The following is a 15,587-nucleotide window of genomic DNA, read 5'->3' as shown; positions in this document are numbered from 1 at the left end:
CAATGTAAGAGACGGTAGAATTATGTCTTGGCAGCTCAAACCAGGGTAAGTCATTAAATAAGAACCAAGCTAAAACTGGACTGAAGGCTTTTGACTTTAGACAAGAGAGACAAGTATCAAAATGAAGGTACAGGGGCTTCCCTGGTGGCACAGTGGTTGAGAGTCTGCCTGCCAATGCAGGGGACACGGGTTCGAGCCCTGGTCTGGGAAGATCCCACATGCCGCGGAGCAACTGGGCCCGTGAGCCACAACTACTGAGCCTGCGCGTCTGGAGCCTGTGCTCCGCGCCCGCACACCGCGATGAAGAGTGGCCCCCGCTTGCCACAACTGGAGAAAGCCCTCGCACAGAAACGAAGACCCAACACAGCCAAAAATAAATAAATAAATTAATTTTAAAAAAACCCCACTCACTAAAAAAAAAAAAAAAAATGAAGGTACAAATGCAGGTTTTGATCAAGTGGTCAACTAAACAGAGCACTGAAAAAATATATATACTGTATGTACAATGTATACATACAGTATATATACATACTAAATAATACATAAAAACATGATTTGAGACAAAGAAGTGAAGGAGGAGCTAAGTAGTCATTAAGTATTTACATCAACTTGCCAGATTAGTCAAATGTCCACTGAAAGCACGGGCTCTTAAACAACAATAGTTTTTTTAAATTACTTTTAAATTATCTTACTGAAGTCAGTGCTAGATCACTTTAAGAGCAAGTTTCCTAAATGCCCAAAACAAATTATTCAGCAGAAAGTCACTTAAATAGCACTCCATTATGGCAAAACTCTGCTGTCAGACATGGTAAATAAAAAGAGAAATAGAATTTCCCTGCCGCTTTACGCTGTGAAGCGCAGAGGACAGTCATCTTTGTAATGGGCAAAGTATCAGAACTGAAGTTTACGAATCTTCGAAATTAAATAAAGATTCTGGTAAAAGCAGTGTAGTGTGACTTTTTCCTAATGTGCTCTGCCACTCGCCGCCCTGCCCCCCCCCGCCTTAGCATTCTACCTTCTGCAATGTCTGTGGGAGAGAATGACAAGGCATCATCACGCTAATACTATATTCGTTCCACCGCTCCAAACGACGCTGTTAGGCTACCACAGCCGTGACACAGCTTCCCCCATCCAAGGACGTCCTGCCCCCGGCAGGCCAAATGCTTCTGGGGAAGACTGCAGCAGCGGTCAATGTGGCCACCTGTCCCTGGCTGCAGGCGGGCTGCTCTGCACTGACGCTCGACGAGTCCTAGCTCCCTTCGGGGGAGGAGTCCCCCCATTAGAAGGCGGCCCTGTTCCTCCTTCAAGGCCAGGGCTGCTCAGCTCAGCCGCGGGGGTCGCGAGAGGCCGCGTTCCCCCAGGCCCGGGCGGGGCAGCTCCAGCGTGGCAAGTCCCGCTCCGGGGCTCTTGGCCTCCTTCCTCTTGCCTGGCGGCCGGGGCCCCGAGCCGTGGGAAGAACGGGATGGGGACGCGACACCCAGCCCCGGCGTTCCAAGGCTCCCGCCCCGGTTCATCACCTCCTCAGGGGCACCCCGGGCTCACCAAAAAGCGCGTCGAGCTGGTGCCCTGGTCCACTGCTCCCACCAACGGCCCCAAAACTGCTTTCTTCGCGGCTGCCATGAAACCAGCTTGGGGTCGGCGGGCGGTCGCGGCCCGTTTCCCTGGTGACGGCGGCGGGCGGGGAAGGGGCGGGCGGCGAGTCGGGAGGGCCGGGTGGCCGGCAGCAGTAGATGGCTCGGACCGCGCTCGGGCGGCCCCTTTACCGGCGCGTAGCCTTCTCACCCCGCCCCTCCAGCCCAGGCCCCGCCCCCACCAGCGTTCCCCACGATTCCGGGGGCGGGGCGGAGGGGGGGCGCTGTCTGCCTGGACGACCAATTACCGAAAGCAGAAAGAGAAGGAACATTCAGACAATCTGAGGTAGCTAGACGTCACGGGGGCGGGGCCTGGGCGCGGCGGAGGCGGTGGCCCGCGCGGCAGGTCACGTGGGCCCGGCGACCAGGCGGCCAAGCCGGCCTGCTGCAGGGCCGCGGCTGAGGCAGGTGGTGCCCACGGTCAGGGAGCGTCTCTGGCCCGCGGAAAGGGCACAACCCTACCAGCGCCCTGGGGCTTCCGCTCGCGGATGGGTCCCAAAGGGCAGAACTGCTTGTTCCTCTGGTGGGCTGTGCAGAGCAAGACGTGAGTCACTCTTTGGACCGACCCTACCGGGCCTTCCCGCGCTTCGCACGCCCCGCCCACTTCCCGGTTCCTCGTCCAAGAAAAGAATAATCCCCTCTACTGGGGCTGACCCTATGTAGTGTCACCTTCAGGAGCAGCGTGAATCCTTCGCCTTTGGAGGCTTTTCAGGGATAATGAACGAGGAAGTTCTTTCGGTTTAGCGTTTAAGGGAAGCGCTCAAAATCAACCTCCTGGGGTCATCAGTAGACTATCCGGAACGAAGTCGCCGGGTTCCTCCCTGTCCTGATGCGCCCTTGCTCCTCGCTTGACCTCAGTCTGGTGTCCCCTCCCTCACAGGCCCTTTTCCTCTCCCTCCGGTAAATGATGTGGACAGCAAAAGGAGAAAAAGAGTCCTGCTTATTTGACCTTGAATTTACCTTGCTGGATTCTTTTAGATCCTATGTTCCGGGAGTTTTCAAACTCTGGACCGAGACCCAATGTGAGAAATAGCTTACAAAACAACCCCAGGCCTGTGTGCCGACGTGTGTGTGTGTTGGGGGCGGGGGGGGGGGGTGTGAGCGCGCGCGCGCGCGGGCGCGCATTTATTTATAATTTATATAGTTACATATATATAAATACATTTTATATATTTTTACATATATTTTAAATGTTTCCAAAACAATATTTATCCTTCAATGCTATGCATTCTGTATCTTTTTTATTCTATTGCATATCATTTTTTAAAAAATGCTGGTTGAAAAATCACTAAATTGATTTTGTAAATCAGCATGCTCAATCAATTTCAAAAGCATTGTACTATTGCCACGCTCGCATTTTTTTCCACCCCATTTCCCCAATCTCTCACGGTTCTGGAACATCATTTCTATTTTTCCCCCCTCTCGCCTTCCTCTACACCACCTCACTTATTCATCTCTGTGTTTATAGTTTTACAACTCTTGCTCTGGAAGCAAATTTTCCTATACTCTATCTAGAAATCGAATTCTAGTGTTCCAGATGAGGCCTACTTGTAGAGATGCTGGACTTGGTAACTACTGATAAACTGGCTTGCTTTAGGATAGGAGTGCAGATGAATCAGTATTTCTGAATTTCCTGGAAGAGGAAGAGACACAGACAGGCATACAGGCACATGTAAAGGAACTAGGCTAACTTGCCCCTAAACACCCTGAAAAACTTAATTGACTGAAATAGATAAGGATTTCCTTGACGCTAACAGGCAGTAAAAAGAAAGCCACCAGGCTTCCCTGGTGGCGCAGTGGTTAAGAATCCGCCTGCCAATGCAGGGGACATGGGTTTGAGCCCTGGTCCGGGAAGATCCCACATGCTGCGGAGCAACTAAGCCCGTGCACCACAACTACTGAGCCTGCGCTCTACAGCCCGCGAGCCACCACTACTGAGCCCCCGTACCGCAACTACTGAAGCCCGTGTGCCTAGAGCCTGTGCTCCGCAACAAGAGAGGCCACCGCAGTAAGAAGCCCATGCTCCACAACTAGAGAAAGCCCCCGCGCAGCAACGAAGACCCAATGCAGCCAAAAATTTTAAAAATAAATAAATTTATTTTAAAAAAGTTTAAAAAAAAGCCACCAATCCTACCACCTTGATCCATTAAAAGAAAAAAAAATCCCCGACCATGTTTGAACTTTCACACACTTTTGACTCTCAGATTCTAACAGGACAGCAAACTATTTGTTCAGCAGCATCATGTGATCAGAATTCAGACATTTCAGTAAAAGTGGGGCTAGACGTACATGAGAGATTCTGAAACTTATTGATCCTGTGGTTCCCACAATAGTCTGTGTTCCACATCCTTATTCCTTTCACCAAAACAGAACTTAGGCCACTGAGGAAGTGTGACTTATGCACATCTCATCCCAGATGGAATCTGAACTATGATCCCTTCTTGTCTTAACATAGGCATTCAGAACATCTGCCCAATGTTCCAGAAACTCAAGATACTTATCGGACCCCTACCCTAAAATAACTCACGATTCCTTAAAGACAAATATTTCCTTTCTTGTGTTGGGTCAACTGTAATTCTTGAACAACCTTATGGCTTTTGACTATATAAGCCCCTGACTCTTTCTCTTCCCCAGAAAAGAACCTGAATCTGTGTCTCCAGAATTGCAATTCCTAAGACTCCCACAAAGCTCTTTGTTTTGCAGCCTTGATACTGATTATTGATACCAAGGGAAGGGTCTTAAAGGGCAGAATCCAGCTCAGCCTTATCTCAACCCCACACCCTAAATATTTACTCTGTCATAAACCTATTTGCTTTTCTCCTTTTGGAATCTCCCCCCTTTGCCTGCCCTCTCTCATCCCTTTAAACCCCAGCTACAGTCTGTAAACTTAAATCTATATAAATGTAAAAGTCAACCAATATATCTTCTGATTCCATTTTTCATACTATGATTGAGAAGAAGTTGGAAATAACTGTTGATGACAAATTAATCAAGGGACTTCCCTAGCAGTCCAGTGGTTAAGACTCCGGGCTTCCACTGCAGGGGGCACTGGTTCAAACCCTCATCCAGGAACTAAGATCCCATGTGCTGCATGGCACGGCCAAAAACAAAACAAAAAAATAATCAATAGTCAATCTAGGAAAGAAATGGAAAATTTTATTCGAGCCAACCTGAGGATTATAACCCAGGAGACAGTCTTTTAGAAAGCTCTGAGGACTGTTAGAAGACACAGCACAGTTATGTTTTTGAGACAAAGGGTGATATGTCAAATGACATATTGACAGTATGCACAATGCAGATCTGCATGTAGAAAGCTAGTAGTGGGTCACCCTGTCTCTTTACAAAATTAAGAAGGAATGTTATCTCCTAAGGAGGTCGGTTTAATGCAAATGCACAATACACACTAAAGGGGAGGGAGGAAGCCCCAACAGGCAGAGAATAATTTTATGTTTAAATTTTTCTTGTCTTGCCGTAAAATATGAATTTAATTTCATCATAACAATGGTCCACGTGAGGCCCAGAGTGCATAAGTGACTCATCTGAGTCCTTCTGTGGTAGAACCAAGACTAGAATTTCCATCTCCTTGACACAAGCCTAGTGCCCTTTGATAGCAACCTGAGGAAAACTAGGAAGAGAAATGGATAAAAAGGAAAAAGGTAGGATGGTCCGCCTTGATCTCCCCAACACCCGTTGAGATTTGAAGGCAAAGCGGTAGAAGAAACACTGGATTGGAAAACTAAGGACCTTGGTCTAGTGTTGGCCCTGGCATTCAACACTTAATCTTCCTAAACTTTAGTAACTCATTGCCTCCCATGTCTTTCTTTTGCTTGTTTGTAAAACTGGGAAAATCACTGACGTGGGTGGGTTAATGTGAGACTAAAGTGACATAGTGTCTGTGAAAGCACTCTACAAGCAGCACAGTTCATCACGAAAGGCAAGATGTAGTCTCACTGGCAAGTGTGTTTCTATCAAAGAAATCCCGAGGTAAAGACCAAGGTCCTTCATGCAAATGATTTAAGTAGGTTGAGTCATCAAAAGCTCACTGTGAAATATTTCTGACTGGTAGAGCAAGAAATCAGTGTTAACTCCCCACCCACGCCTTGGAGAGTCTCTAGCTGTTTCACTTATTCCTCCTCAACTTTTTCTTGTTCTTTAATTAACACAGAATTTATATAAGCAGAAAGGCTACATTTCCTTAGGGATTTTTTTTTTGGTCCAGTAGTGCTTCCTGGTCTTTCCATATTTGCCTGTCTTATTTTTTTCTAGTCTAGTCTATTTGGAAAGCTAGCCTTTCCTTAATCTCTCCCTGCTATTCTAATGATTACTTGGATATGGATTGATATACATACGAAAAAAAAAAACCCATAACATGGAAAGTTAGTGCTGGAAAGGATGACAATAAATAGGAGCAGCACTCCTTTATTTTATGGGACTGGGATGATTTAGGCAGATGTACGAAGTGCTTTGCCCAAGGTAGCAGAGGAAGTTAAAGACAGATCCAAAATTTAAACATACTTGATAAAAACAGCCAAATTGGGCGCCTTCCCCTCTCCCCATGCAAACTGGACAATCCACTCACATGCATGTTAATAATCTAAGTATAACTACCTAACATTATGTATCACTTCATGCAATGTTACAGTTGTAATAGAGTTAGGATATGGCAATGATTCTCAAACTTTACCTACATTAGAACCACCTAGAGGACTTGTTAAAACCTGGGCCCACAACCCCAGAATTTCTGGTTTAGTAGATGAGTTTTGAAAATTTGCATTTCTCACAAGCTCCCAGGTGATGCTGATACTGCTGGTACAAGGACCACACTTTGAGAACCACTGTGCTATGGCTATGGTGGAATTTCTATTTTTCTAGGATTTGGCAGAACTGTGAGGTATGAGAAATTTGTCTTATGACCTGTGTAGACCTTTTTGTCCCAAATCTTAGTTTTCTGCTAACAATCAAATAATCCACTTAGAATATTGGTAGTAAAGGTTCAAGGCAGAGATTCTCAAACATTAGTCTGTGTCAGAATCACCTAGGGCACTTGTTAAGGATTCAGATTCCTGCCACCTTCTCCCTACCCCGACCCCTCAAATGCAATGTGCAAGGCTCCTTGGTGCCGGGGATTTTGTCCTGATCACTATTATATCCCTAGGGTCTAGGTGTTTTACAAGTGATGGTTGAATGAATGAATGAATCAATCAACCAATGTGATAGACTGTTACATAGGTGGTTCCTAATGAATCATGCCTTTTGATAATAATGTCCTTGTGTTGTAACTTCCCACATTTGTGGGGGGGGGGATTATTTTAAAGTTTTATTATAGGCTTTGCTGCTGGATACAAAATAAAGGCAGACAACTGTCACAGGTATCATGGGCAGTACATACAAAGTCTAAGCTGTAAAAAACCATTTCAAGATATAAACTTGTTTTTTGGAATACACTGTGTCAAAGGCTGTCCATATTAATGCCTTTGGTATAAAGCGGTAACATTTCCCTTGATAAGCAGACAACACCCATCCATTACCTTATACACATTTCCATCTCCTGTAACTACTCTACTCTCACTCACCCAAACTAGTCACAACTCACTTCTGTCCCTTGACAGGGGCAGAGGAGATGTGGCTTGGGCCACGTGACTTTCATGGTCAATGGGATGTTAGCAAACATGATGCAGACGGAGACTCGATAAGTACTTGTACAAGAAACATATGCCCTCTTGAAACCGAGCCACCATGCTGTTAAGAAAGCCAAACTAACCAACTAGCCAATGCGAAGCCACGTGGAGGAGAACTATGGCATTCTAGCTGACCAACACCAACTTCCAGATATGTGAATGAAACCATCTTGGATATTTCAGCCCCAGCAGAGCTCCCAGCTGATTGCAGCTGCTAAATGAGTGGCCTAGTTGAACGAGTGACCTTAGCGAATATCACCTAAAGCAAGAAAACCAGATACGCCCAGCTGCTTCACAGAGTTATGAGAGATAATAAATGGTTGCTGTTTTTAGCCACTTGGTTTTGGAGCAACAGAGAAATGACACAGTGAGTACATTTTGGTGTGATCTCTATTCCTCACAGAATTTAATTCTTAGTCATATTTGGTTACAGCCAAGGCACTGGCTCTTTTGGAAAAATCAAAGTATGAGCATCCAGAAGCTTTCTTGTTTTCCAAAAACTTTCAGCTGATGCAAGTTGAGAAGCTTTCAATTTGAAAACCTGTTCCTGATAAGGCTCTGGGGCAGGGATGATACCTGGAATGCCTTTGAAGTCTTGGTTGGGTCTGTTAAGGGCAGTGGTGCTTAAGGTGGGACCACTGTCACTTTGGTTGTTTTTATGTCCTTCCCCCAGCAGCTGTTTGGCCCTCTAGTCTCACATTCCTCTTATATCCCTCACACTTTCTCTTTTGTGTGCTTGTTTGTCTTTCCCTTTTTATATGCTCACCTCCAAGCCTCCAGTGGCTAATAGAAGACAAAGATGTATGTTCCTTTTTATTTTCTGCCTTTTGCCACTATGAAGATGTAAAAAGTATGAATAATGACCAAAATGAAGTCAAAGTAACCACAATTCTGTTCAATATTGTGTTCAATTATGTTCGTGATTAGAAATTATGCATTACATTCATAATCATGGTGCAATGACTTTTCCAGTGCTCCATTCACACATTCATATCAAACAGAGAAAAGAAAATTGATTTAGTGCCTTTCTGACAAGTCCCATAGTAGGCACAAAATACATGTTGAATGGATGAAGGGAATTCACTAATCTCAGTGAGATTACAATAATTGATTTGCTGAGTCTTTGGAAAAAAGATGTGTGCTCTTGAAAAGAAAAGGTAACTTTACAGTTTATTTGTTTAAGCTCCCTATTTAAACTTGACTAGGAAAAAAATTGGAGGAAAATCTATCATTTATCACTCAGTAATGGCATGTAAGGAAAGAGGAACAGTGATCTTAGTTGAAGTATATTCAGTGTTCTTTTAATGGGAGACTCTATTCATTTTTGAAACATTCCACTGAAATCATCTGTGTCTTTGGGGAAACTTCTTATGTGTGAAGAAACATATGGATTTATTTTTTAAATTAAAGGACTGGAAATAATTTTTCAGATTACCTAGCTCAGCTGAACTTATCAGAGTGGGAGAAAATAAAGGCAACAATCTAAGTCTCTTGTCCAAGGTCACTCAAATGTATGAAGTTGGTCACGAAGTGGTGAGATGCACATGTGTGTCTTATGAATTTGTTACTATTCATGGAAAAATAACTCAGAGTATATGCCAACCTACAATGAATCAACAGTACTATCTTCCAAAGATACTGTAAACATATAAACATTATATATATTAATTATTGAGCCATCGGTTGAAAAAAAACCTGTAGCTTCTTCATTTATCTATTTATTTTTGGCCACACTGTGGCTTGTGGGATCTTAGTTCCCTGACCAGGGATTGAACCCAGGCCCTTGACAGTGAAAGCACAGAGTCCTAACCACTGGACCACCAGGGAATTCCCTGTGGCCTTTTTTCAGAGTTTTTCTACCATACTTTTTGTACTCCATTCTCCCAAGGCCCCATATCTCACCACTGTACACAAAACCTAGGTCTGTACACAAAACCTAGGTCTTCATCTCTATCACCAATCTATGTTACAGAATGAGGAATTAAAAACCATAGAGAAACACCAGATGCTGGCAAGGATGTGGGGCAGCAGGAACTCTGATTCATTGCTGGTGGGAATGCAAAATGGTACAGCCACTTTGGAAGACACCATGGCAGTTTCTTACAAAACTAAACAAACTCTTACCATAAGTTCCAGCAATTATGCTCTTCGGTGTTTACCCAGAGGAGCTGAAGACTTATATCTACACAAGAACCCGCAGCAGATGTTTATAGCAGCTTTATTCATAACTGCCAAAACTTGGAAGCCACCAAGATGTCCTTCAGTAGGTGAATAGATAAATAAACTGTGGTACATGCAGACAATAGAATATTATTCAGCGCTAAAAAGAAATGAGCTATCCAGCCATGAAAACACATGAAGGGATCTTAAATGGACATTGCTAAGTGAAAGAAGGCAATATGAAAAGGCTACACACTATATGATTCCAACTATGTGACAATCTGGAAAAGGCAAAACTATGGAGACAGTAAAAAGATCAGTGCTTGCCTGGGGCTTGTGGGGTGGGGATGTGTGGGGATGAATAGGTAGAGCACAGAAGATTTTCAGGTCTGTATCGTTACTATAATGATGCATACGTGTCATTACACATTTGTCTAAAACCATAGAATATAAATACTAAGAGCGAACCCTAATGTAAACTATGGACAGTTGGGGATAATGTGTCAACGTAGGTTCATTAGTTGTAACAAATGTACCACTCTGGTAGGGGATGCTGATAACAGGGGAGGCTGTGGGTATGGGGGCAGTGGCCATATGGGAATTCTCTATCCTTCCCGCTCAATTTTGTTGTGAACCAAAAACTGCTCTAAAAAAATCTATTAAAAAAAAAAAACCTGTAGAAATAGTTTTGATAGACATGAATGGTTCTGTCCCCTACTTATTCTCCTCAGCTGGCTGTATGTTACTGGGGCATTCATTACTTTGGTTGAGAAATCACCACTCTTTCCCTCCCATTGCCATTTCGATTCTCTGGTCTCGACCTCCTTTACTTACTTACTTACTTACTTATTTATTTATGGCCAGTGCCTCGAGGCATGCGCGATTTTAGTTCCCCGACCAGGGGTCAAACTCAAACCCATGCCTATGCAGTGGAAACGCGGAGTCCTAACCACTGGACCACCAGGGAATTCCCTCAACCTCTTTTACTTTTGACCACATTGCTTGCATTGGTATATTTCCTTGCTTATGATAAAATAAATTTTATCAGAATTCTTTTTAGTTGTATTTTAATAAGCTTATGAATTTAATAATTTTTTAAAGCTAAGGCTATTTTAAATATTTCGTGAAAACTGGCACATCATGGAATCACTAACTTCTGGAGAACAGAGGTTTTTTTTCCTCCTTTTAAGAATAGTTGGTCCCCAAATCCCTGCTATTCAGGAGAATTTCAAGAACACTTTGTACTTACATTTTCAAATACACCTTAACTTCTCCACTCCCCTTCATGCCCTTTTCCCTAATTGCTGGTTCATGACACTACAGTCCACAAATGGAAAATTTCTCTTTGTAGTTCATGTCTGGAAATGATGGTGATGTCACAATCATTGGTTAGGCGACATAGCAAGAGGAACCTGGTTAAAGGGAAAATAACTTCTATCTGTAAATTAGTATTTGCACAATGAAGAAACCATGAGTTTGTATGACTCTCCTCTCATGACCTCCTTTACTTTTGGATGGGGTGAGAGGACATCTCTGCCCATTAAAGAGAACTTGCTTTGATGTAGTGCCAGTGTCTACATACTTTGAGATGCCTGCATATTCCACAGGTGACAGAGTCCATATTGCTTCATCCTCTAGAGATCTCCAGTCTGCTAGTCTCACAGATACGGACACCCACACTGGCATATGTGTTCAGAAACAGAGGACAGAGCGATGATTCACAGCTATGCGGTTATGAAGCTTAAAGGAACAAGCCCCATTTCAAGTGAGGGTTTGATGCCTTCTGTGGTACCCTCAGTGAATTGTTTTGCAGCAGAATAGGTTTTCCCTCTATAATTACATTTATTATTTGGGAGCCTTCTCTGCTACGAAGTATAAGAGAGCTTGTTATGTGGATTGCATTCAGGAAAGACTATTTTCAATCTTTTGATATTTTCCCCCTGTTAATTCTACTGATATTCTTTTTTTCTAAAGGAGGGAAGGCAGATTATATATTCCAACGAGAGTGAAAATACTACAGAGACTTGTATATTTGATAACATTTTTCCTTTCTTTTTTTAAAAAATTGAGGTATGATTGACATACAATGTTATACTACTTTCAGGTGTACAATGTAATCATTCGACCCTGCAGACACTGTAAAATGATCACTACAATAAGTCTAGTCACCATCCATCACCGTAAAAAGTCCCCTTCAAATTTTTTTTCTTGTGATAAGAACTTTCAAGATCCATTCTCCTGGCAACCTTCAAACATGCACGACAATGCCACTGACTATCCTCACCATGCCGCTCACCAAACCCATGACCTATACTTTTCACAACCGGAAGTCTGTACCTCCAGAACCCCTTCACCCATTTCACCCACCCCCGCAACCTTCCTCGCTCCTGGCAACCACCACACTGTTCTCCATACCCATGAGTTGTGTTTTGTTTGTTTTGTGTTCTAGATTCCACATGTGAGATCATACGGTATTTGTCTCTCTGTCTGACTTATTTCACTTAGGATAATGCCCTCAAGTTCCATCCATGTTGTCGCAAATGGCAAGATTTCATTCTGTTTTATAACAGAATGAAAATTAGACCTGTGTTTCTATGGCTTTAGAGTCGCACGAGTCTCTGAGTTAAAATCTTGATCTCTTCTAAAGGTATGTAGGACAAGTTGTAGCAAACTGGAGGTTTTCTTAGACTCACTCCTTTAAAAATACCACTCCCCTGGCCTTTGGCCTTTGCTCACAGGTCCTTCTTTAGCAATTTTCCCTCCTCCGTCCCTGCACATTGTAGTTTGTCCTACGTTGTTGCAATAATGGCTTCCAATGTGTTCACTCCTTCCTGTATCCAAGCCCTTGCTTAGTCTCCATCACCCTGGTTTACACTTGACCAGGTGACTTGCTTTGGCTAAGGGAGCAATAGTAACTATGACATGAGCAGAGACTTGAAACAACCTTCTTCATTTGGGCCAGGGCTCCTTTGCTGCTCCTTTGGTAGTCCTCAAAGTACCACATGGAGAAGACTGGGCTAGCCTGTTGGAGGATGAGAGACCTCATGGAGCAGAGACAAGTCACTGCTACTGAGGCCGTACTAGAAAAACCAGCTTAACAATCACCAGGCATGTCAGTGAGGCTGTCCTAGAATGTCTAGCCTCAGCCCAGCTGGCCTCGTCCAGAAGAGCCATCACAAATGTGCCAGTCATCACAGATAATCCACAGAATTGTGAACTAAATAAAATAGTTTGTTATTCTAAGCCCCTAAATTTCAAGATGGTTTTTTATGCAGCAAAAGCTACGTGATACACAGTCTCAATCAGTTTGGTTTTCTATCGTATGAGGGAATACCGATCACACAACTGGTTGCTGATCTTTCCTCTTCTTCCATTAAGGGCAATATCTTAGTCCAGTTCTTTAGTTACAAGGAACAAAACCCATTTAAATTAGCTAAAAATAAAACTCTGTGTGTATATATGTGCGTATGTGTGTGCAGGTGCACATGTGTATATGCTAAGTGAGGTAAGGGATGGTTTTTTTTTTTGGCTGCGTCGGGTCTTTGTTGCTGTGCGCGGGCTTTCTCTGGTTGCGGTGAACAGGGGCTACTCTTCGTTGTGGTACACGGGCTTCTCATTGCAATGGCTTCTCTTGTTGCGGAGCACGGGTTCTAGGCGCGCGGGCTTCAGTAGTTGTGGCTTGCGGGCTCTAGAGCGCAGGCTCAGTAGTTGTGGCGCACGGGCTTAGCTGCTCCACGGTATGTGGGATCCTCCCGGATCAGAGCTCAAACCCGTGTCCCCTGCACTGGCAGACGGATTCTTAACCACTGCGCCACCAGGGAAGCCCCTAAGGGATGATTTTGATGACAAAACAGACAACGTCTTATACACAAGACCTGCGGCTCAACCAGGCTTTATGTTTGCTGGTGCTGGGAAGCCTCTGAGAAATAAGTCTACTCTAATCTTTTTTTTTTTCTTTTTTTGTTGGTCTCTCTGGGACTTTTCTCTGAAACTCTTTGAGCATCTGTTCTGTTTTCCTACTTAATTTTGAAGACTAGCTTTCTCTGTTTATTCATCAAGTTGCACAGGGCTTCAAATGACACCTCAGTCTCCATGTCTAGAAGACTCCATCCCTTATTGATTACAATCTTTTCCAAATACAAACCCTCAAAAATTTAACTGACTCATTTGCCTACTGCTTATGAGTAAGCTTCCCTTTAATCAAGTGATCACCCTGATCTAGTCATCAATGGTGACATGGGACAGATAGGTTGGGCAAGGACTCTGTGCATCTGCTGGTTGTCTTGAGTTCTGCTGATCTAGGCTGGACTTGGCTGGGTGCCACTGCTTCAAGCTGTGGCAGCTAAGGTGGCCCTTTTTCTCACTGCTAGTTGTGTATTGGATAGGGAGACTCTACTCCATGTGTATTCTTTCTTTCCTTGCTTCAGTGAGATAGCTTGTTCTTAGGCATGTTTATCTCATGGTGATGGCAAAAGTGCAAGAGAACAAATGGAAACGTGCAAGGCCTATTAAGGCCTAGGCTCGAAACTGCCACACTGGCACTTCTAACCAGATATCATTCAGCACAGCAAGTTACATGGCCAAACCCAAGGTCAAGGGGCAGGGAAATCCACTCCACCCACGATGAGACCATGACAAGTGTCTGCCGGCAGGTAGGGCTGAAGAATTGGGGCCAACAACGCAATCTAATGCACCCTCCCCTTTTCACATCTTTGATAGGCTCATCTTTGGACCAGCAGAGATGGTTATGCTGGTGATTAATAGTGAAGAGCAGGAAGAGGTGGATCCAGGGGCTAGAAGAACTCAGCTGTAGGAATGGCTTCTAAGACTGTCAGCAGCAAAAATGACACAGTTTAAAGGGACATGGTAGATAGGGGCTTGCTCTGGTGCAGCACTGTTATCCTAGGAGATCCAATGTGGTACCGCAGCTGCAATCTCTAGGCCATGACAAGACCCTACTGGAGAGGGCCAGCCAGGTTGTTCGGGGTGGAGCCATACTCGTACCCTGGAATGAGAAAACTGCTGTGTGTATCAGGAAGGCAACACGGACATACAGTCATATATCTGGCTGACACAGAAGAGGTCAGAGTCAAGGTGGCAGCATGACAGCAAGCACTGGGCCAAGGTTAATAGCACAAGACTACTTCAGGCCCCAGAAGGTTTGCTTTGGTCAGGCTTGGCTAGGGTCAGACATGAAAAGTTATTAAAGGTCCTCAGGGCCTGGCAAGAAAAAAACAAAAAACAAAAACATGGACTAACTCTGTTAGCTCACAATGTTTCTTTCTGTCTCATAAACCCACTGCCTCTAGCCCTTAACCTGCTATACCGCTTGTCTAAATGATTCAGTTGGCAATTATCATGTTCCACCTTATCTGTTTAATTTGTCATGTGTGGATCATGTGAAAAATCACGTGACTATTTAAAATAATAAAAACCAGGGCAGGCCCATGCCCATGTGGTTGGTTCTGATTGTTTAAGGAACAGATATTAGGGTAACAAAGTCAGAAGACCCAGTATGTGTAAACTGATGGCAATACAAGTAAATCAGTAGTAGGGGTTTACTCTGATAGTCTCAGAAGAGGCTCCCAATACAAGCTAGTTACTAATGGTGGAAAAGAGGCTGTGCCCTGACTGTAAGCGTTAGGAGAAATGGGGGAGGAGCCTGTTCCGAGCACTTAGGGGAAGAAATGGACGTTGGCCAAGCAGCAGTGGGAACTCTTTAAAACTTCCTCATCTCTGAATTCAGAGTAAGCTCCTGTTTATTTTTACAGCCTCATCCTCCACAACTTCCCCATCTGTACTCTACCCACTGCCATCGAGGGTGCTTTCAGTTTCCCAAAGACATCCTGCTCTTTTCCTGTTCCGTGCCTTTGACTGCTCTGTTCTCACCATCTAGGATGCTGTCTTTCCAATTTTTGCTTATCAAATTATTCTCATCCTGCAAGGCCTATCTCCAATTGCACTTCTTCCATCAAGTGGATTCCTCAAGCAAATATGACCTGTTCTTACTTTAACTCCCACAGAACATCTCACAGTCTGCCTTGTATTATTATTTTACTTGTTTTATCCATCCTTTCTCTCGTCTTCCCTCTGTATGACTTATCTGTTGGACATCCTA

At 44.0% G+C, this 15,587-nt stretch overlaps 1 protein-coding gene across 7 annotated transcripts in view; it reads right to left on the bottom strand.

Moving 5' to 3' along the window:
• The window catches only part of GK (glycerol kinase), a 69,236-nt gene extending 67,467 nt beyond the window's left edge, over positions 1-1,769 (bottom strand). For 6 of the 7 annotated variants that reach the window (XM_028482635.2, XM_028482636.1, XM_007108471.3 and 3 more), the window contains exon 1: positions 1,543-1,758. In XM_028482635.2, the coding sequence (XP_028338436.1) occupies positions 1,543-1,620 (78 nt within the window). In that variant the 5' untranslated portion in view covers positions 1,621-1,758. Of the gene's footprint in view, positions 1-1,542 lie in introns of all 7 variants that reach the window. The other variant, XM_007108470.1, reaches the window with a different exon arrangement.
• Positions 1,770-15,587: the final 13,818 nt, after the last annotated feature.

Source organism: Physeter macrocephalus, chromosome 21 (assembly GCF_002837175.3).
Source record: "Physeter macrocephalus isolate SW-GA chromosome 21, ASM283717v5, whole genome shotgun sequence".
NCBI classification, from domain to species: Eukaryota; Metazoa; Chordata; class Mammalia; order Artiodactyla; family Physeteridae; genus Physeter; species Physeter macrocephalus.
This window is presented reverse-complemented; position numbering and strand designations above follow the sequence as displayed.